Source organism: Nyctereutes procyonoides, unplaced genomic scaffold, assembly GCF_905146905.1.
Source record: "Nyctereutes procyonoides isolate TBG_1078 unplaced genomic scaffold, NYPRO_anot_genome, whole genome shotgun sequence".
NCBI classification, from domain to species: Eukaryota; Metazoa; Chordata; class Mammalia; order Carnivora; family Canidae; genus Nyctereutes; species Nyctereutes procyonoides.
This window is the reverse complement of record NW_026575131.1, coordinates 51,057,081-51,077,193: the sequence shown is the minus strand read 5'-3', so window position 1 is coordinate 51,077,193 and position 20,113 is coordinate 51,057,081. Positions and strand designations below refer to the sequence as shown.

Below are 20,113 nucleotides of genomic sequence, written 5' to 3'. Positions count from 1 at the left end.
CAAGCCTACAGCTTCTTGAAGGCAGAGATTTTGTCTGTTTTCCTCACTCCCAGTGCAACGCCTGGCACTGAGCATCTGTTGGATAGATAAGACCCCGGGACTTGTGGGAGCATCTCCAATAGATCTGGAGTGGGCACTGGAAAGTTGCCTTTTTTTTTTTCCTTAAGATTTTTTAAATTTTTTCATTTGAGAGAAATAGACAATACAAGCTGGGTGGGGGGCAGAGGGAGAAGCAGATTCTCCACCAAGCAAAGAGTCCCAGCCCCCAACTGCTGGATCCCAGAACCCTGAGATCATGACCTGAGCTGAAGGCAGGCGCTTAACCCACTGAGCCATCCAGGTGCCCCTGGAATGTTGCCTTTTAACAAGCCTCCAGTGAGGTTCTGTTGCTCCCGGAAGTTTGAGAACTCCTAATTCAGCTCTTCCTCCTCTCCCACCCAATTCCATGCCTGTAGCTTCTTGCATCCCACATACCATCTCCTTCTGGAATACCAGCCAGACGCTCCCTCCCCCGCCAGCCTGGACGTACATATGGAACATGATGGTTGTTTCTTGAGGCCCCTAGGGATCCTTTGAAGACAGAATGAGTGTCTTCAGTGTGTCTCATTCTCCCGTTTAACCCCACAATAGGCACCAGTGCTATGTTCCCATTTCATGGATGAGCAAACAAAGGGCTTCAATAGGTTCAGCCATGGATTCAGGATTACATTCCATGCGTAAGTGGCAGAGAGAGGCCTTGGACTCTGGTCTGAGACTGTGTCATGTAACAAGAGTCAAAACAAATACTGATTGAACACCTGTTACAGTCAGACTCTGGTCTAAGCATTGCACACCCATTAACGCCTTTCCCTCTCCAGGCAACTCTTTGAGACAGGGACTGTTTTCTTCCAATGTTGTAAGTGAGAAGACGGAGGCATGAAAGTGTGCATATCTTCCTGGAGTCCCTGGTAACCAAGTTCCTCTTTTGATCCCAATCCCTGTTTGTTCAGAAATCCTAATGTGTGTTTTAAGCTCCTGTTTTTTTCTGAATGTCATTATCATGAAGTCAGATAGGAAAATAAGTAGTTCTTTGTCATGATGAGCACCGGATATTGTATAGACATGTTAGATCCCTATATTGTACACCTGACACTGATATGACCCTGTATGTTAATTAACTGGAGTCTAAATAAAAACTTAAAAAAAAAGAAGAAGAAGTTCAAAGGACAAAGATCTCAAGGGGCACCTGGGTGGCCCAGCCAGTTAAGCATCTTACTCTTGAAAATATCAGTGAGGGTGACAAAACATGAGAGACACCTAACTCTGGGAAATGAACAAGGGGTAGTGGAAGGGGAAGTGGGCGGGGGGGGGGAACTGGGTGATGGGCACTGAGGGGGGCACTTGGCTGGATGAGCATTGGGTGTTATGCTATATGTTGGTAAATTGAACTCCAATAAAAAATTAAAAAAAAAAATCTTACTCTTGATCTCCGGGTTGTGAGTCAGAAGCTTTGCCTTGGGCTCCATGCTGGGCTCGGAGCCACTTAAAAATTAATTAATTGATTGATTAATTGATTAATTAAACAAAGGACAACGATCTGGAAAAAATATCCATCAGATTTAATGAGAGTTATCCCAGGCACAAGGACAATGAAGAGTTATCATCTCTTCATGTATTATTTTTTTGAATGATACATGAAGACACTCTAGCAAATGGATTCCCAAGAAAACAGATATATAGAAAGGAAAACGTGATGCCCCCCAGCTCAAGCCCCCACCGATTCCCCTCCCCAGGAACCAGAACTAACCACACTTTGCATGTCCCCTGTCCCTTTTCCTCCACACCAATGGTCACAGACAAAACCATAACTTAAGGTTTTGTTTTCCTGTGTACATAGACTTCCTCTTTCCAAATCAAACATTTCTTAATGCTTAACTTCTTTACTTTTTCTTCTTTTTTTAGATTTTATCTATTTATCATGAGAGATACAGAGAGAAAGGCAGAGACATAGGCAGAGGAAGAATTTTTTTTTCTTTTAGTACAAGCACACTATACTTTTGTAATCAGAGAAAGAAAGGGCAGAGTGTCCTATTTTGTGGAGAGCTCTCCACAATTTTTGAAATTTCAAAATGTAAAATACAAAGAGATGAAGTCGTCTGGGATGGCCCAGAGCTCAGGATCTGGTGCAGGCACCTCATGCACTTTCCCAATACTTTCCCTTGAGCTTTCTGGAACACAGAGTCAATGATTAACTGCATGGTTCTGCTGCCAGCAACACACACAGGGGCCACCCGCCCAGGACTGGAGCAGGAGACTGTCTTCCCACAGGCCACACATTAGGAAAAGCAACATAAACCAAGGTGGTATTGTAATAAAAATAGCTACATGCTCCTTGGGAGGTTACTATTTGCTTTGTATCCTCTAAATCAGCACAATCCCATAAAATCATAAGACAAACTGCATATGAAATTTTACATTTTCTGGTCGTAAGGTAAAAAGAAACCACTGAGGAGCACGTGGGTGGCTCAGTGGGTTAAGTGTCTCATTTCCACTCAGGTTGTGATCTCAGGGTCCTGGGATGCAGCCCAGCATCTGGCTCTGCACTCAGCAGAAAGTCTGCTTGTCCTTCTCCCTCTGCCTCCCCTCCCATGCATGTGAAAGCTCTCTCTCTCTCTTAAAAAAAAGAAAAGAAAAGAAAAGAAAAGAAAAAGAATAAGAAAGAAAACAGCAAAATTATGATTTTATTTAGCTCACTATATCCAAAATATTATCACTTCAACATGTAAAAATATTAAAAAGCCAATTTGGGTTATCTTACCTAAATCTTCGAAATCGGTGTGCATTTGACACTGACAGCACATCTGGATTAGGATCTGCCACATTTCAAGAGCGCTAATGCCACATGTGGCCGATGGCTGGCTACCCCGTCAGACAGCGTAGGTTAACGTGGCTTAGCCATATGCACTCATGGAAACTTCACAACTCTATTCCCATTTCAGAGATAGGGGAAACTGAGCCCCAGAAAGGTTAAGCAAGAGTTAACAATTGACTCAAACCCTTACTGCTTCCAAAGTGTACCCCTTGACCTGTATACTTCCCGTTCTCAATTCTAGCTTGAAGGTGTGTCGTGCTCAGCGGGCCTGCATTCACGCCCTGGCTATGTCGCCTATAAGCTGGATGCCTTGCATACTTTGCTTAATCATTCTGAAACTCAGATTTGTCATCTGAAAAAGGGACAGTGACACTGAAGTCACAAGGCAGAGAAATGAATGAATGGCCCAAAGCCCTGAAGACACCCCACAGAGAGCCAGGCACCTGGTGAGCCCTGGATACATTCCGGGTATTTTAGCCATTGCAATTTTTCCACTTACTGAATTCATCCAAGCAGAGACCCAAACATGTTACCCAACCTTTGTACATAATGCATTCCTGGAAATGTGTTTGAAGCTGATTTCGCAAAACTCAAACAATATATTTCTGTGCTGTAAAGAACATCCCATTTACTAAGGACTACGCAAAGTATGAAGTTCCAAACTACTTATCATTTCTCTCTCTCTCTCTCTCTCTCTCTCTCTCTAAAGATTTTATTTATTTATACATGAGAGACACAGAGAGACACAGGCAGAGGGAGAAGCAGGCTCCATCCCGGGAGCCCGATGCGGGACTGGATCCAGGATCACGCCCTGAGAGAAAGGCAGATGCTCAACCATCGAGCCACCCAGGTGTTCCTCACGAACAAGGGATGCCCTCACGTACAGTTTAGAGATTTCCTGTTGGGCAGCCCAGGTGGCTCAGCGGCTTAGCGCTGCCTTCAGACCAGGGCCTGATCCTGGACACCCAGGATCGAGTCCCACATCGAGTCCCACATCGAGTCCCACATCAGGTTCCCTGCATGGAGCCTGCTTCTTCCTCTGCCTGTGTCTTTGCCTCTGTCTCTCTCTCTCTCTCTCTCTCTCTCTGTCTCAAATAAATAAATAAATAAATAAATAAATAAATAAATAAATAAATAAAATCTTAAAAAAATAAAAAATTTAAAAAATAGAGATTTCCTGTGTCCGCACACCTCCAACTCTGGGCATCCCCAAATTTCTTCATTTGGCTAAACTGAGGGGAAATGGACTAGATTATGAAAAGCACACACGTGCTCCATTTGCATTCATTTCCTCCACAATTAAACTGGTCACTCAGCTTAACCCTCAAAGGATCCGGATGAAAGATCTGTTTCTTTTGGCATGAGCTTCCCTTCCCTCTGCTGGCGCAATGTAATGGACCAAACCGCTACCCATCTTTGTGCACCCAGGCTGCACCTCTTCAACTAGGAAACTCTTATTCACTCTTCAGAGAGACCTAGAGTAAGTTCCCGAACCTGTTTTCCCATTTGTAATAATATCACCCTCTTGATGGGGTTGCTGAGAGGATCACATGAAGTACCTAGTTTCAAACACTTGACACAGTGTTTCACAGCATTAGGATTCCAGCTCAAGGGGTACCTCCTCCAGGAAGCCCTCCCTAACCGCACTGCCCAGATCAGATTCCCATGTTATTCTATCTCATGGACCCCTACGTGACTCTTTTTTAGCATATATCATAAATAGAATAATTACTTGTGATATCATCTGCTTCGTGTTTCTTTTGACCATTAAGACCATTAAGCTCTGGGAGGGCAGAAATGGTGCCCAGCACCATGCCTGCCAACACGGGAGGCACTTGATGCAGGTCTATCAAATTAACAAAAGTGATGAGGGAGCAGAAGGCTAGCTGAGGACCAAGCGGAAGCTGACACCCCACAACCTTCCCGCCTCCCCCTCCTGGGGAGAGTACCTGTGACATTCCTCCGGGAATCTTCCAACTATCCTAATGTTAATGCTTTGCTAGCATACTTAGCTTGATAATAGCAAGGCCTCTGGTATCCTGAGGGTCCTCTTTAGCATATGAAAGTCCTTTTGGACACCTCTCTTTTTCCCAACCCCAGAGTATATAATTAATTGCTCCTCACAGCCTCAGGCCCCGCTCTTTCTGCCCGTAGGTCCTGTTCCGGTGCTTTACTAAAACGACCATTTTACACCAAAGAAGTCTCAAGAATTTGTTCTTGGCGAATGGCTCCGGACCTCACTCCACCAAACCTCACCTTACGTTCAAAAACTACATCAAATGGATAGATCAGTAAGGGCTCGGTCTTTGACTCAATTATACCAACATATTAGAGTCTACATTTTTTTTTAATTTATGTATTAGAGAGAGTGAGTTGGGGGGACGGGGCAGAAGGAGAAGAAGGGAGACAATCTCAAGCCAACTTGCGGCTTGAGAGAGCCCCAGAGCCCGCCTTGGGGATCAGGATGTGAGTTGAAATCAAGAGTGGGACACTTAGGGCAGCCCTGGTGGCTCAGTGGTTTAGCGATGCCTGCAGCCTGAGGTGTGATCCTGGAGTCCTGGGATCAAGTCCCGCATCAGGCTCCCTGCATGGAGCCTGCTTCTCCCTCTGCCTGTGTCTCTGCCTCTGTGTGTGTGTGTGTCTCATGAATAAAGGAATAAAATCTTTAAAAAAAAAAAAAAGTGGGACACTTAACCAACTGAGCCCCGACATCGGGGTACCCCCCGAGGCTACTTCTTATCACTGTCATCAGCACATCTATTTTCTCCTCATCCACACCTTTCTATAAAGACAAAAGATAAAATGCAGTAATGCTCAGACCTTTGCACAAACAGGCTGCCCTTGGCCAGGCCAAGATGGCCACAAAGCTCAGAGAACCCCACAAAGCTCAGAGAACTGTTGGTGGGTAAGCAGCGCCCCCATGTGACCGCTGGAAACGTTGGTTTCTCTCTCCATCAACAATTGGGCCAACATTCAATATACTCTGGTTGTATCTTCTGTTTGTCCTTCCTGATCAACTGCCCTCAGGGGCTGATAGCAAGGCTGGATCCCTTGCTCCCCTTGCCTTGTGGTGCAGCCAACGAAAGGCTCCAGCAGGAGATGGGGGTATGGGAGCGGCAGGTGAGGTCTTGATCTCCCTCTCCCTGAACGGAAGCCAGATCCGGCGACTGGATTTTAATATCCAAAAGGTGGCAGTGGAAGTGATGCTGTGTGACTTCCGACACTAGGTCATAAAAGATGCAACTCCAAGTCCCACCTGGCTTTTCTTCTCTTGTTGGATGGCCCGCCCTAGGGAGGCCAGCTGCCAAGTAGGGAGTACATTCGAGCAGCCGAGCTGCCCGAGTAGGGAGGAACTGAGGCATTCCCACCAACAACCAGCACCCAACAACCAGCACCCACCAGCGGGCCAGGTTGAATGAGCCCTCTTGGAAGCAGACCCTCCAGCCTCAAACATTCAGGTGACTGCAGCCCTGGCCAACATCTTGACCACGATATTTATGAGAGACCCTGGGCCAGAAAGCCCAGCAAAAGCATCCCTAGATTCCTGATCCACAAAAACTATATGAGACAGTTCGATGCTCAGTGCCTGGAATGGTGCCTGGCGCAGAGTCAGAGCTCGATATGATGGCCATCATCGTGAGCATCTAGCAGATCTGGGGATGCCTGGGTGGCTCTGCCAGTTAAACATCCCAACTCTTGGTTGCATCTTAGGATGTGATCTCCAGGTTGTGAGATCTAGCCCACTTCGGGCTCACACTGGGTGTGGAACCTGCTTAAGATTCTCTCTCTCCCTCTCCCTCTCCCCTCTCCCCCTGTTCAAAGGCTCACTCTCTCTCTCTCTCTAAAAAAAAAAAAAAAAGAATCTAGCAGATCTGGTTCATGTCGGAGCTGGATCAGTTTCCCACCTGTTTCCTACCGGCTTGTCACCCATCCTGGCTGTGACCTCCTCGTCACTGGTAAGTGGTGATTATGTACTATATATCACAGATACCGTGTATAACAAGAGAGCCCCTCCACACCTCCCCACCTCCCTCAGTATAAAATCCCAGGTCCTCTATGCAGCTACAGGCCTGGCTCTCAGCCTGAAATTCCACACTCAGTCACAAAGAACCATGAACTGTTTATACTCATTAATAGGCACCAGACGGGGCACACAGACCCATAAACAAAGCTTTGGAGGTCAAGTAGAAAACATTAGAACATCTATACTTTTTCATCTCCGTTTCTTTTGGTGTGTGTGTGTGTGTGTGTGTGTGTGTGCGCGCGCGCGCGCGCGCGCGCGCGCGCGCGTTAAAGAACAGCTTTATGTAATAGGGGCCTCTGGCTGGTTCAGTGGGTGGAGCATGTGACTCTTGATCTCAGGGTCACGAGTTCAAGCCCCACCTTGGGTGTGGAGCCTATTTCAGGGGAAAAAAAATTGTGCTGGCCCAGAGGATTCTCAACCTTCCGATTTACAGTGCAGATTCCCAGGCACCCCTGGACTACAGGCTGCTGCTGGACTGCTAGGCACCAGTGACCTCTATTTATCCAACAAGCATCTCCTCCTTCGCCCAACTACCTCCAGCTGTGGCACACAGTAGGCGGCTTAGTGACTCGTTAGGCTACCCCATGCCAGGTGCTACTAAGCGCTCCACCCCGGGTCTCGAATCCTGGCAATCACACCCAGCCACGATGTAGCCGCTGTTATCATCCCCATTTTACAGAGGAGTAAACTGAGGTGCAGACAGGTCCGGACATAGCCGCGGAAGAGCCTCAGAGCGAGGAGGGGCCCCCAGGTCCCGAGGGAGGGGAGATGCGAGAGCGATGAAGTGGGGGAGCGCGAGCTGGGGGGGGCCGGAGATTCGCGGCGGCCTTGCGATGCGGCCCCGCCCCCACGAGGGACGTGAAGACGCGGACCCCGCGCAGCGTGGGGACATGTGACCGACTGCAGAGGCCGCGCCGCCTCCACGCCCGAGGCCCGCGCGCTCCGCCGCAGGGTGCAGACCCCCGGCGCCCGCGGGGCCTGGGGCGCGAGGGCAGAGGCGGAGCCGGGGCGGAGCCAGAGCGCCCCGTCCACGCCGTCACCCCCAGCAATCGAAAGCGAAAGAGGGGGCCGAGGAGGAAGGGCGGAGCCGCCCGGAGGCCCCGCCCCCTGCCCTGCGCGGCTGCTGGACCCGGGGCGCGCCCAGGTAGGGGGGCTCCGAGCGCGCAGTGCGGCCCCTCGCGGAACCCGCGCCGCCGCCGCCGCCACCATGTCTCAAGAAGGTGTGGAGGTAGGAGATGCCTGCGCCTGGGCCGGGGGGCCCCGAGAGGCGCCGAGGGCGCCGAGGGGGCTTCGCAGTTTCTGGGGACTCCATCCGAAGCCCAGACCTTACCCCTGGCGGGCACTCGCCCCCCCTCGGAAAGGATAATGACCGCCCCGGTCCCCCAGAGTGAGATGCGGCCTCCTCGAGGAAAAGGGGGGCTGCAGGGTCAAGGGTCAGAGACCAGGTTACCTGGCCGGCCTCCTCCCTTAGCCGGGGGCGCTCGCCCCACTCCGCTCCCTCCCCCAATGCCCGGTGGGGACTTTGGCTTCTTCCAGGAAATGCCGTAGAGGGATGGTGGGGGAGGCCAAAAGCAAGGGTCAAGTTCGGGCGGGGAGGATGCCTAGAGATGGAGGAGGGCAAGTCGCCCCTCTCCTCCCCCGATCGGAACCCCCCTGTGCCCACCCCAGCTGGAGAAAAGCGTCCGGCGCCTCCGGGAGAAGTTTCATGGGAAGGTATCCTCCAAGAAGGCGGGGACTCTGATGAGGAAATTTGGCAGCGACCACACCGGAGTGGGGCGCTCCATCGTGTACGGTGAGCCGGCTGGGGTCCGGGCCCTGGTAGGGGTTGGGAGAGGGGAGCGCGCGAGGGAGGTGTGGTCTGTGTGAAGAAGCGCCGCGGTCATCTTCTGGGGAGGGGCTATATTGGGGTTCTGGGGACCCTGAAACTCCCAGAAGATCCTTCAAAGACCTTTTACTTACACTTAACTCTTGCCACCAGGGGTAAAGCAGAAAGATGGACAGGAACTGAGTAATGACCTGGATGCCCAGGTAAACTGCCCCCCTTGCCCTCAAAGGATGGGGGTAGCTGGGGACCGGGAACGGAAGGAACCTGGTGTATCCATGATGAGCCCCATCTGTGCACCACCAGTTCCTAGTTCATGATCCACATTGACTTAGTCACCTTTTTAGTCATGCGTCTGACCCGGGAGCCTGCAAACTGTCGGCACTGGTTACATGTTGGTGGTATTAAGTGGGGGAGAGAATCGTGAAACTGGGCGGTGAGATGAATCAGGACTGATGTCATTACAGAGGACCCCTGGAGGTCAGTCGGGAAAGGCTTCCTGGAAGAGGTGGTGCCAGCTTTGATGCTGGGGAGAAGGGATCCTGGGTGGTGGGGGAGTTGGAAACAGTCTTCCTGGAAGAGGGAACAGAGTGAGCAGAAGAACACGCAAGACAGGCTAGGATAAACAAGAGATGGGGGAGGACAGAGGGCAGGGGAGCCCATGTGATGCATGGATGGATGGCTTTGAGGCACAAATGCAACATGGCTACTTTACCCCTTAAATGACTTTGGTGGCCAGTGCACTGTGCATTTCATCTTCCTATAAGGCCCCCCCATAGTTGCTAAAGAGTATAATAAGGTACATACTGAGTTATTTATATTTACATGTGTAAAGGGTATGATAAAAGTAATAGGAGGGGCGCCTAGCTGGCTCAGTCTGGGGAGCATGCTACTCTTGATCTCAGGGTCGTGAGTTCAAGCCCCACATCAGGTGTGGAGCCTACTGAAAATAATTCTTTAAAAAATTATAGGAGGGACGCCTGGGTGGCTCAGCGGTTGAGCACCTGCCCCTGGCTCAGGGCGTGATCCTTGGTCTCAGGATCGAATCCCACATCGGGCTCCCTGCCTGGAGCCTGCTTCTCCCTCTGCCTACGTCTCTGCCTTTCTCTCTCTGTGTCTTCCATGAATAAATAAATAAAATCCTTTAAAAAATAATAATAAACAAAAATAAAAATAAAAAATTATAGGAAAGTGAGCACTCCCCAGCAGCAGGCTTTCCGCGTGTTGCCTCCAATTCCAACCTGAAGGCACTCGCCAAGCAGGCCAAGCAGGTGGCATTTAACCACAGCTGCGCTCTGAGATGCCCCTCATTAGGGATGCAGGGGGAGTGATTTGGCTCCGTCCTCGCAGCGGGAAGTGCTGGAGTCGGATGGGAACCTGTGTCTGTCTGAATCCAGAGCCCAAGCCCTTAGCCTAAAGCAGCATGGACTCAGAGGTGACCCCTCACAGTGCCACTAAGTGTGTGGCATTTACCAGCAGGGAGGGAGCGCGGGGATCCAGGCCTGTTCTGCCATTCTCATTCAGGGTGATCTCCTGCCACCCCTCTCCCAGCTCTGCCTCACTTTCTTTATCTGAGCGGTGGGGATAATAGGTGTGCCCTCCACTGTGAGGACAACTGAGGTCGTGTACCTGGCCCTCTACAGGCAGGCCCTGCTCAGCCCCTCCTGAGTTAGGGACTCCCTACTCATATGGGGCCAGGACCCTGCCTCCCTCCTCGTCCAGGAGCCTCACCCCCAACAAATAATGGTAAAAAGAGGTCCGAGCTGCACCCGCAGTTCCTGCCTCTGATGTTTCTACCCAGGACCCACCGGAGGACATGAAGCAGGACCAGGACATCCAGGTGAGTCCGGGGTATGGGATGGGGGGAGATGGAGTGAGGAGGACATCCGTGGGGAGAGTGGACGGTGTCCATGGACGAGGAGAGATGTAGCGGCAGGAGAGGAGACTTACGCGTGTTCATATTAGCGGAGGAGGCGTGACCACCCCCTTGTCCCTATCCTGAAGGCCGTGGCGACGTCCCTCCTGCCACTGACAGAAGCCAACCTCCGCATGTTCCAACGTGCCCAAGAAGACCTCATTCCCGCCGTCGATCGGCAGTTTGCCTGCTCCTCCTGTGACCACGTCTGGTGGCGGCGCGTGCCCCAGCGCAAGGAGGTGATCACCCGATCCCCATCCTCAGTATCTGAACCTCTGACCTAAGAATGTCAACCCCTGAAAGCCCAAACCCTGACCTGCAGTCTCAGAGCATTCAGCCTCCACCTCAGGCCCCAGCCCTCCGACCCTGGTCGCGCCCAGAGCCCGACCTCTGACTCCACAGTTTGACAGCTGCCACGGAAATCCCAATCCCAAGCCTGGATTCTGACCCCCCCCCCCCCCAGTACTGGTGTGCTTCTGGTAAAGGCTTACCAGCCAGCTAGCGCAGGGAAGTGGGGGGAGCGCCCCAGCTCTGTAGTGTTTGCCAGTTTCCATGGTGTAAGCATCCCCACTGCGGCCACTATCGAGCTACTGGGGCTCACTGCTAACGGGGAGCCTGCTCCCACTCTACACACCCAGGTGTCCCGGTGCAGGAAATGCCGAAAGCGCTATGAGCCGGTGCCATGCGACAAGATGTGGGGTGTGGCTGAGTTCCACTGCCCGAAGTGTCGGCACAACTTCCGGTGAGGGTGCTGACCCCCACCCCACCCTCCGCCCTGTCCCCCCACCCCACCCTCCGCCCTGTCCCCCCACCCCCTGCCCTGCCCTCACCCTGGCCCAGGCCTTACCTTTGGACCCTCGCCGCCCTGCCCGCCCCCAGGGGCTGGGCACAGATGGGATCCTCATCCCCCTGCTATGGGTGCGGCTTCCCTGTGTATCCAACACGGATCCTCCCTCCGCGCTGGGACCGGGACACCGACCGCCGCAGCACCCACACCCACTCCTGCTCGGCTGCCGATTGCTACAACCGGCGAGGTGAGGGCCTGATATGTTCCTGTGACCTCCCCCCACCCTGGGCAGTCTACTTGGCCTTGACTCCTGGGACATCCACCTCTGGGGCCTTATGTACTGAGGTCTCTGCCTGCTTCTTCCACGTGGTCCCCAGAGCCACTTGGCTCATCCCCTCCTTTCACATCTTCTGTGGCCTCCAAAACCAGGCCACCCAAGACCCTGCTCCTCCTTAATATCCACCTCCCGTGGCATCAGCCACAGGTTGTGGCCTTGCCCCTAAAGGCTCCGTGGTTCCACCCCAGTGTGAAACCTCTGCCCCTGTGGCCTCTGTGTTCTTGGTTCCCGTTTTGTCTCCTGTAGTGTCAGGTGATGCCCATGTCCCTGGGTCTCTCGTGGCTTCAACACCTGTGACTTTCATCTTTGAGTTTCCTGTAGTTCCGGCCCCATAGCCTGTAGCCTCAGCCCCTTCCTTCTCCAGGGCACCCCATGGCTGCAGCCCCTTCGCCCCCAGAGTCTTACATGGCCTCAAGCTCCATGACCTCAGAGCCTCTTCCTCCTCAGAGCCCCATGTGCCTGGGACTTCCTGCGCACACCCCAAGAGCCGGAAGCAGAACCACCTGCCTACGGTCCTGCACCCCAGCAACCCCCACATCAGCAGTGGCTCCACTGTGGCCACCTGCCTGAGCCAGGGGAGCCTCCTGGAAGACCTGGACAACCTCATCCTGGAGGACCTAAAGGAGGAGGAGGAAGAGGAGGAAGAGGGCGGGCACGGGGAGTGACCCCTGACATGCAAACTAGACACACTCTGTGGAGATTCTGTGTTGTTATAAAATATGAGCTCAAACTGAGATCTAAATGCTCTCGGGGAGCCATTGGGGTCTGAGATACTGGCAGGGGCATTCCAGGGCCCTGGGGAGCAGATACACAAGAGGAAGGTCTGTGGGCCATGGCCCACGCTAAGTCACAAAGCAAGTGTGGCCAGGATAACTTGGGCTCCTGCTGACAAACATCCCCTGGGCCTGGGGGACAGATGGACAGATGTCACAGCCTCAGGGGCCGGATCAGCATGGCAACCTTCTTGAGAGAATAAGCCCCACCACGAAACTCGGCCCAGTAGACGCCGTCCTGATAGCGGCTGCGGTAATGGCCACCACGATGCCACACGCCGTTGAGGTTGGAGTGGGCACAGGCGTGGTACCACCAGCCTCCCCGCTGGTACAGGGCACAGTTACCTGAAGAGAGAGAAAAACCCATATCCTGTCACCAAAATAAAAGCCTCTACCAGTACCTCACTAGTGGAAGGCTTTTGTCAGGCATCCTCTTGGCCCTTCTCACTCTTACTGAATACAACCTTGATTTTCTTTCTCCTCGCCAGATTGAGAGTCCTGGCCCCCACTTTCGTTTTTGGACTAATAGCTTTAATTCCTTCCTATACCCCTGTCAAAGGACAAGGACACCTTTTCCACCCTTTCTGAAAACCAGGAGCTCTACTTTTATTGGGGAAAGAAATCTTCTCTACTTCCTTTCTAGAATAAGACTCCGAGCTCTCACTCCCTGCCTTTCACCAGAACAGGAATCTTGACTCTATTAGGAAGAAATTGCCTCATTAAAGAAGGAATCTAGGCTCTCTATCCCCCCACCAGAATAAAAGTCCTCTCCTGTTCTCTTGCTTACCCTGATTCTTACCAGGAAAGTTTCATCACACTCACTTTCATTCTTTTCACTCTCTCCTTAGGAGTCCCAACTCCCCTATCCCCACCCCCCACCAAAATAAGAGCTCTCCTTACCAGAATAGGAGTCTCGGTCCCTATCCACGGTGCTGAAAGGCTTGTCATTGTGCCAGGAAAGAGAGTCTCCAGCATCTCCATGGTACTGGCCAAGCCGTAGGCGATAGTAGTCGCTCTCAGGCTCCAAGGAGAAACCATCATAATGGGCACGCGCCCCACGCCCTCCCCAGTCCTCGAGGAGCACCAGTAACTCATGGTCTCCACGGCTGGTCAGTTGGTGCACAGGTTCCAGGCCCAGCCAGTATTCCCCATCAGGCTGCCCAAAGCCCACCTGGCAGGACAGGGAAGTCAGATCAGAAGCAGGTCGCCTCCCCTCCCCGGCCCAGCCTTGCCCCTGCCCACATGCGCCTACCTTGTAGTGCTGCCAGGTGGTGAAGAAGTTGACGGACCCATCTTGTCGCCTTTGGATCACAGTCCAGCCTCCCCCCTCCAGCTGTTGCTCACACCACACTGACACTACATGCCGGCCCAGCTGCAGCTCATAGACACCGCTCTGCCTGTGGCCTGCCTGGTGGGCCTCCGCACAATCCTGCCATGGCCCTGTGGGTGCAGACACGGGGACCACATAGCCTGGACCCACCAATCCCTTACTGGGATAAGAGTCCTGATTCTCATCTCATCCCCTTACCAAAATAGCAGTCCTGCCTCTCCCATTCCCTGACCAAAATAAGAGTGCCAATATCCAGTCTCCAGTACCTGAGTTAAGACTAGTTCATTCTTTTCTCACTACAGTAAATGTGGAGCCTGGGGTACTTAAATCTTGGTTCTACAATCTCACCAGAATAGAAATTCTGAACACGACACTCTGATCGAGCTTAAATGCTTACCAATAAGCAATCCGAAATTCCCTGTCCCCTCATCAAAAGAAAAGTACCTCCTTTCCAATTTTCATATAACAGTAAGAATTTGGGTCTTTATCAGAATGAGAGCCATAGCTCCTTGTTCCAACACCAGAATAGAAGCATCATTTCCTCCGGTCCCCTTACCATGAGAAAAGTCTGCCATTAAAATCCTGGCTCCTATTTCCCTCTACTCACACTGCACTGGGGGTCCCCTCGCTCCTCACCCCAACAGCCCTGCCCTCATCTTACCTGTTGGCTTGGTGGGGACAGCAGGGTGCCCTGCAGGCATGGGAGAGGCCAAGGGCCCCTGCTGTCTCAGGGTCTGGTCTCTCTGGGGCTCTGGAGCTGGGTCTAGCCTCCTGCTGGTGTCATTAGTGCCACCCACCAGACTGACTGGAACCACAGGGACCAGAGGTGGTGGCAGCACCTGGGTTGACCAAGAGACTAAGATGTGATTGCACTAGCCTTCAGTTGAAAAGACACTGGGCCCCTAAATCTACCAACACCCGGATGGGTGGGAGATGAGGCAGGGGCATGTCCCAGCCCTAGAACTGATACTCCCCAAAGCCTAACTAGCTGTCAAGGGCAGAGCTGGGCCTAAATCCCCACTCTGGCGTTCACAGCCACTGATTTGTAGCTCTGACGCCCTTTCTCTGCAAAGTAGGGATGATGAGACTACCTCCGACAATGCGTATTCACTTAGAATCCTCCCAACAGCCCCGTAAGGTGTGGATTGTCACAAAGCAACAACCTTATTCAAAATCAGGGCCAGCCATGACCCGGAATTAAGGATAATATGGCAGCAGTTAGAAACAGTATCACGGCCCATATGTATATCACATAGCACCTCCATACCGTGGGTCTCCGCTCTGTACCTGTAATAATATGCTTGAATACAGGCTCTACAAACATTCAAATTAAAAATCTGTGTTATATTTATTATATTTAATATAACATTTATATTAAATGTTAAGTGGATAAGTAAAGATTTAGCCACCAGTCTCGTCCTGACCCAAATGAGCTGTGGGAGGAGCGGCAGGAATCAGGCTTGGGGGCCCTTTCGGGTTTCAGATCTGCGGATCAGAGACCGTGCGCGGGGGTGCAGGAGCCCGTTCTCACTAAGGCCGCACGCAGGAAGTGACAGCGACTCTGCCGAGCTTAGACGTTACCTGCTGCTGCCCGCCCGTGCCCCCCGGGCACAGGCGCTCCAGGCGGGCGATGAGGCCACTCTGCTGGGTGACCAGCTGCGCCAGCTCCCGGAACTTGACATCCAGCTGGTGGAAGCGGGCGGCGGCGCGCTGCGCCTCCGCGGACACGTTGAGCACGCGCTCCCCGAGCAGCGCCAGCAGCGCAGCGGGCTCCGCCCCCGGGCCCGCCCCCGGGCCCGCCTCGTGCTGCAGCTGCGCGCGCAGCTGGCCCAGGCGCGCGCTCAGGCCGCGGCTCTCCTTGCGCAGCGCGCGCACCTCTCCCGCCACCGCGCCGTCGGCCGCCGCCAGCCGCTGGAGTTCGCGCAGCAGCTCCTCGTGGCGGCCCACGCGCATGCGCAGCGCTGCCACCTCGCTGGCGTTCACGGCCTCGGCGGCGGGGCGCGCGGCTGACGGCCCGCTCCAGCACACGGCGCCCGTGAACTTCTGCTGCGGCAGCACGAAGGTGTAGGTGCAGCGCGGGGCCCCCGCCCGCGCCCACGTCGCGCCCAGCAGGAGCAGCAGCTGCAGCGTGCGCAGCGGAGGCGCCGACATGGCCCACCTGCAGGCGGAGGACGAGGGGAAGGAGGGGAGCCCAGGCTGGGCCAGGCCCCGAGCCCCGCCGCTCCCCAGGCTGCAGAGGCCCCAAGGGGATCCCACCCTGGCGGCTCCACTGAGTTCCAGGAGCCCTGCGGGACCGCGGGGCGTGCATTCATTCAGCAAACATTCACTTGGGACGCCTGGGCCGCTCAGCCGTTGAGCTGAGCGCCTGCCTTCGGCCCGGGGCGTGATCGTGGAGGCCCGGGATCGAGTCCCGCCTCGGGCTCCCTGCACGGAGCCTGCTTCTCCCTCTGCCTGTGTCTCTGCCTCTCTGTGTGTGTGTCTCTCATGAATAAATAAAAATAAAATCTTCAACAACAAAACAAAAAACAGCAAGCATTCACCTGAGTGCTTGCCGTGTGCCAGCCTCAGTTCTAGGGAATACAGTAGGAAACAAAAGCCAAAAATCCCGGCCTAGTGGGCAAGAAACAAAGTAAATAAACTACGAGAATCAACAGAGTGTATTAGACGGTGCCAAGATAGAAGTAGAACAGCGAGGAGATGTGGGGATCTGGGCCCCCCAGCAATGCGAAAGGAGGGAAGAGCTCCTGGAGGAGGTGAGGGAGGAAGTAATGATGTCGGGAGGAAGAGCATCCTTGCCAGGGCCACGGGCAAATGCAAAGTCCCTGAGGCTACACCGTGCCTGATTTATTAAAAAAAAAAAAAAAAAATCTGGGAAGCTGAAGCGGAAGCAGTGGGAGAACAGGCAGGAGGAGGTGAGGTGGGGTGAGAGGTAAGTCTCACTGACTCAGTCTAGTAGCCGGTACCCCAGCTCCAACGTCCTCTGACCAAAACCCCAGAATCGTCTCCCATTTTTCACAGCAGATCCAACCTATCAGCCAGGCCTGTCAGTTTTTCTGTTTAGACCCTGAATTCCTCCACACACCCCAGCCCCCGGTCACCACCCCCCAACATGATCTCAGCTCAAGACAGCATCTGGATTTCTTTACAGCAGCTGCCCCACCCCCACCCCAGGCCTCCAGTTGTCCATCATCAATCTTTGATCTGTTTCTCCCACAGCTGCCAGAGTCAGGCGTATCTCTGCCTTTCCTAGGCCCCCAGCTCACTCAGAGCAAAAGCCCAAATCTTCCTGTGTCCTACAAGGCCCTGCACCCTCTTCCTGTCCCCTCCCTGTCCTCTTCTCCCTCCCACTCACCCCTCACTCACTCTGTTCCAGGCACACTGACCTCCTTGCTGTTCCTCAGACACACCAGGGACAGTCCTGTCTCAGGGCCTTTGCACTTGCTGTTTCTTCACTCTAGACCATTCTTCCCAGAATTTTTTTTTTTCTTCCCATAATTTTAACATGGCTCCCTCTCTGCTTATTCAGGTCTTAGCTCGGATGTCCCCTCCTCTGAAGTCCTCCCCAACAACACCATCTAGCGTTGCTCCTCCTGGGCCCTCCTATCACAGTCCAACTTTTTCATTTTAGCATTTGTCACTCTTTGAAACTGCCTCGTTTGTTTGCTGTTGTTTATTATCTGAATTCCTCCACTGGAACATCAGTTCTCAGAGGCTGAGGCTGCGTTTTGTTCAGTGCCTGGTGCCACATACACACACCCCTCCACACACCCACACACCCCAGGTCGGCTGCACCCTCCCAAGTGTTCCTCGGCTCACATAGGTGAGCTCCTACAAGTATCTTCACTTGAGGGCATGTACTGAGGCCACCTACCCCTGGCCCCCACGGCCTTCATTCTTGGGGTACACCCAATTGCAGCCTCTCAGACAAGGACATACATGCCCTCTTGCATGCACTTGCCAGTACTCAGAACATGTCTCACATGTCCACACACTCTCAGGACCAAGACCCCCATATGTCCCAAGTTCCACTATGTCCAAACCCAGACATCCTGGTGGCCACGCAGCCTCATGCCCTGGGGTCTTCATTGTCACGCACGTTGCCTTGGTTCACACATTCAGCAAACCCTCCTCCGGTGTCTACTGTGTGCCAAGAGCTATTTCAAGCAATGAGGACACTGCCATGACCAACACAGACAAAAAAAAAAAACAAAACAAAAAAATCCCTGCCTTCACGGAGCTGACATCCTGGCTGGAAAAACAGATGGTGGGTAGGTCAGAGGGTGATAAATGTTTAGGAGAACATGCAAGTAAGGAAAGGGGTGGGAATCCCAGGATAAGGGGCCATTTTAAACAGAGGGGTCAGGACTCCCTAAGAAGATGACCCTTGAGCAAAGAAAGACCTGAGGAGAGAGAGAAGAGTAAGAATGTTCCAGGCAGAGGGAACAGCAAGTGCAAAGGCCCTGAGATAGGACCTTGCTGGATGTGCCGTGGAATAACAGGGAGGCCTGTAGGACTGGAACAGAGTGAGCAAGGGGGAGAGCGGGAGGAGGTGAGGTCAGGGAGGAAAGGGAAGCAAAATGTGCAAGGCTTCATGGGCGTCAAGAGGACTTGGGCTTTTACTCTGAGTAAGGTGGGAACCTCAGAGGGTTCTGAGCCGAAGAAAGGCATTTCACTATCATACTTGCACACCAAGCAGGAGCTTTCCTTGCCCCCTCCTCGAAGACACCAGCCACCCCCCCAACAGGGATGGACTGCACCCCTTGGAGCCAGATTGTGTGTGTGTAACAGCCACCGCCTTGCAGGATCTCAACCTGGGGTACGAAGGTGGATGTGAGGAAGCCCAGGTCTCCACACAGACAAAATCAGCCTCCACCTGCCCTCCTGCCCTCCTGCCCTCCTACCCTCCTGCCCTCTCACCTCTCAGGACCAAGACCCTGAGTCTGGCAAAGCTTGAAGCAGGCACAAGAAGTCCTAGGAGGAGCCGAGGGTCCAGCAGGAGCCTCTAAGTGAGGATGGGGAGAGGCCGGTGGGAGAGCAGGAGGGAAGAGGCTTGGCAACCACCCCTGCCCACCCCACGCCCCCAGAGCCTGGGACTAGAGTTGTGGTGCTGAGTCCAGGAGTTCCAACTGTAAATATTTAGCATTTTCCGCATGAGAACTGAGGCAGGATTGCCAGATCCCCCTGCCCAGGCCACCAGAGCCTGATAACACAGGTCAGTGCTCCGGACATTCCCCCCGCCACAGAGCACAGAGCGTGGGAGGCTGCAGGCCCCAGGAAGCTAGCGGAATTCCAGCCTCAGACACGCACCGCCGAGAAAGACGGCGGCAAACCTCAGCAGCACCTGCTGCATCAAGCTGACTCTCAACTCTACACCTTCGATCTCATTTAATCTTTGAGCCCTGAGCTGCTTTCTTCAGTATGGAGCCATTTTACAGCTGGGAAAACTGAGCCTGAGAGAGGATGAGTGATGTGTCCACAGTCGTGCAGCTGGAGAACGATGGGACTCAGCCCAGGTAACTGGTTTCCAGCATCCACACATGTATAACCACAACCCTCACACTCACCCATGCACCCAAAACCGTGTAGACACAAAGACACATACGGATATCCAATGAGACATGCAAACCACTGCATAGAGCCGCGAAGATAGACAGATGGAATCTCTGGGGTGTGTGAGTGTGTGTCTGTGTGTGTGTGTGTGTGCAGATTTGCCTGGCAAGAACACATATAAAGACACAACTGGAAACACAGCACAGATTCCGACAGCAACTGTGTGTTCAAAATATGGCCACACACACATACACACCACAACTTACAGGAAAATATCCTGCGGGTGAAGAACGTCTTTTCCGTGTGTCAGACACATACACACCCAGGCACACAAGGTCTCACGCTTGCAAGCACGGAGGTGCTAACCAAGTATGCAGTGAACCTTGGCACCCCCACCCACCTGCCCACCACAAGGAACATGTTTCCATTTGTCTCCCACACACACTGTCACATCCTCAGGCCAAATCATGCAGGGACAACAGACACAAGTAACCATGCAGTCATTTCTCAGGGGTGCAAAGAGACTCACGGAGAGCCCCCCCGCTCAGAGCCTGGACTAGGGTCTCCCACCTGCACAAAGGCCTCACCGACCTGCAGACTCACTCTCAGGGAGCAGTGTCCTCCACCCAGTTCCTAGCGTCCTGAACTCGTAACCCGAGTGGACTCCCGGGCTGAAAGAGGAAATGGTCGTCCCAGATCTGAGAGAGGCTGCCAGGCTGGGCTC

General features: G+C 53.3%; 2 protein-coding genes across 3 annotated transcripts; one reads left to right on the top strand and one right to left on the bottom strand.

Moving 5' to 3' along the window:
• Positions 1 to 7,767: 7,767 nt before the first annotated feature.
• Positions 7,768 to 12,470, top strand: SHFL (shiftless antiviral inhibitor of ribosomal frameshifting). Its single transcript, XM_055344819.1, has 8 exons — positions 7,768 to 8,103; positions 8,544 to 8,667; positions 8,854 to 8,903; positions 10,499 to 10,537; positions 10,702 to 10,851; positions 11,251 to 11,354; positions 11,492 to 11,646; positions 12,184 to 12,470. The coding sequence occupies exons 1-8, from the start codon at positions 8,083 to 8,085 to the stop codon at positions 12,399 to 12,401; spliced, it is 861 nt and encodes a 286-aa protein (XP_055200794.1). The 5' UTR covers positions 7,768 to 8,082; the 3' UTR covers positions 12,402 to 12,470.
• ANGPTL6 (angiopoietin like 6) lies at positions 12,431 to 20,079 on the bottom strand. 2 transcript variants are annotated; one of them, XM_055344817.1, is made up of 6 exons: positions 19,981 to 20,079; positions 15,421 to 15,997; positions 14,501 to 14,678; positions 13,762 to 13,949; positions 13,410 to 13,680; positions 12,431 to 12,854 (listed from the first exon to the last, which is right to left on the bottom strand). In XM_055344817.1, exons 2-6 carry the CDS (start codon positions 15,988 to 15,990, stop codon positions 12,664 to 12,666), a joined length of 1,398 nt encoding a protein of 465 aa, XP_055200792.1. In that variant the 5' UTR covers positions 15,991 to 15,997; positions 19,981 to 20,079; the 3' UTR covers positions 12,431 to 12,663. The 2 variants fall into 2 exon arrangements, with proteins under 2 accessions (XP_055200792.1, XP_055200791.1); XM_055344816.1 differs by lacking the exon at positions 19,981 to 20,079 and adding an exon at positions 18,757 to 18,876.
• Between the last annotated feature and the right edge of the window lie 34 nt (positions 20,080 to 20,113).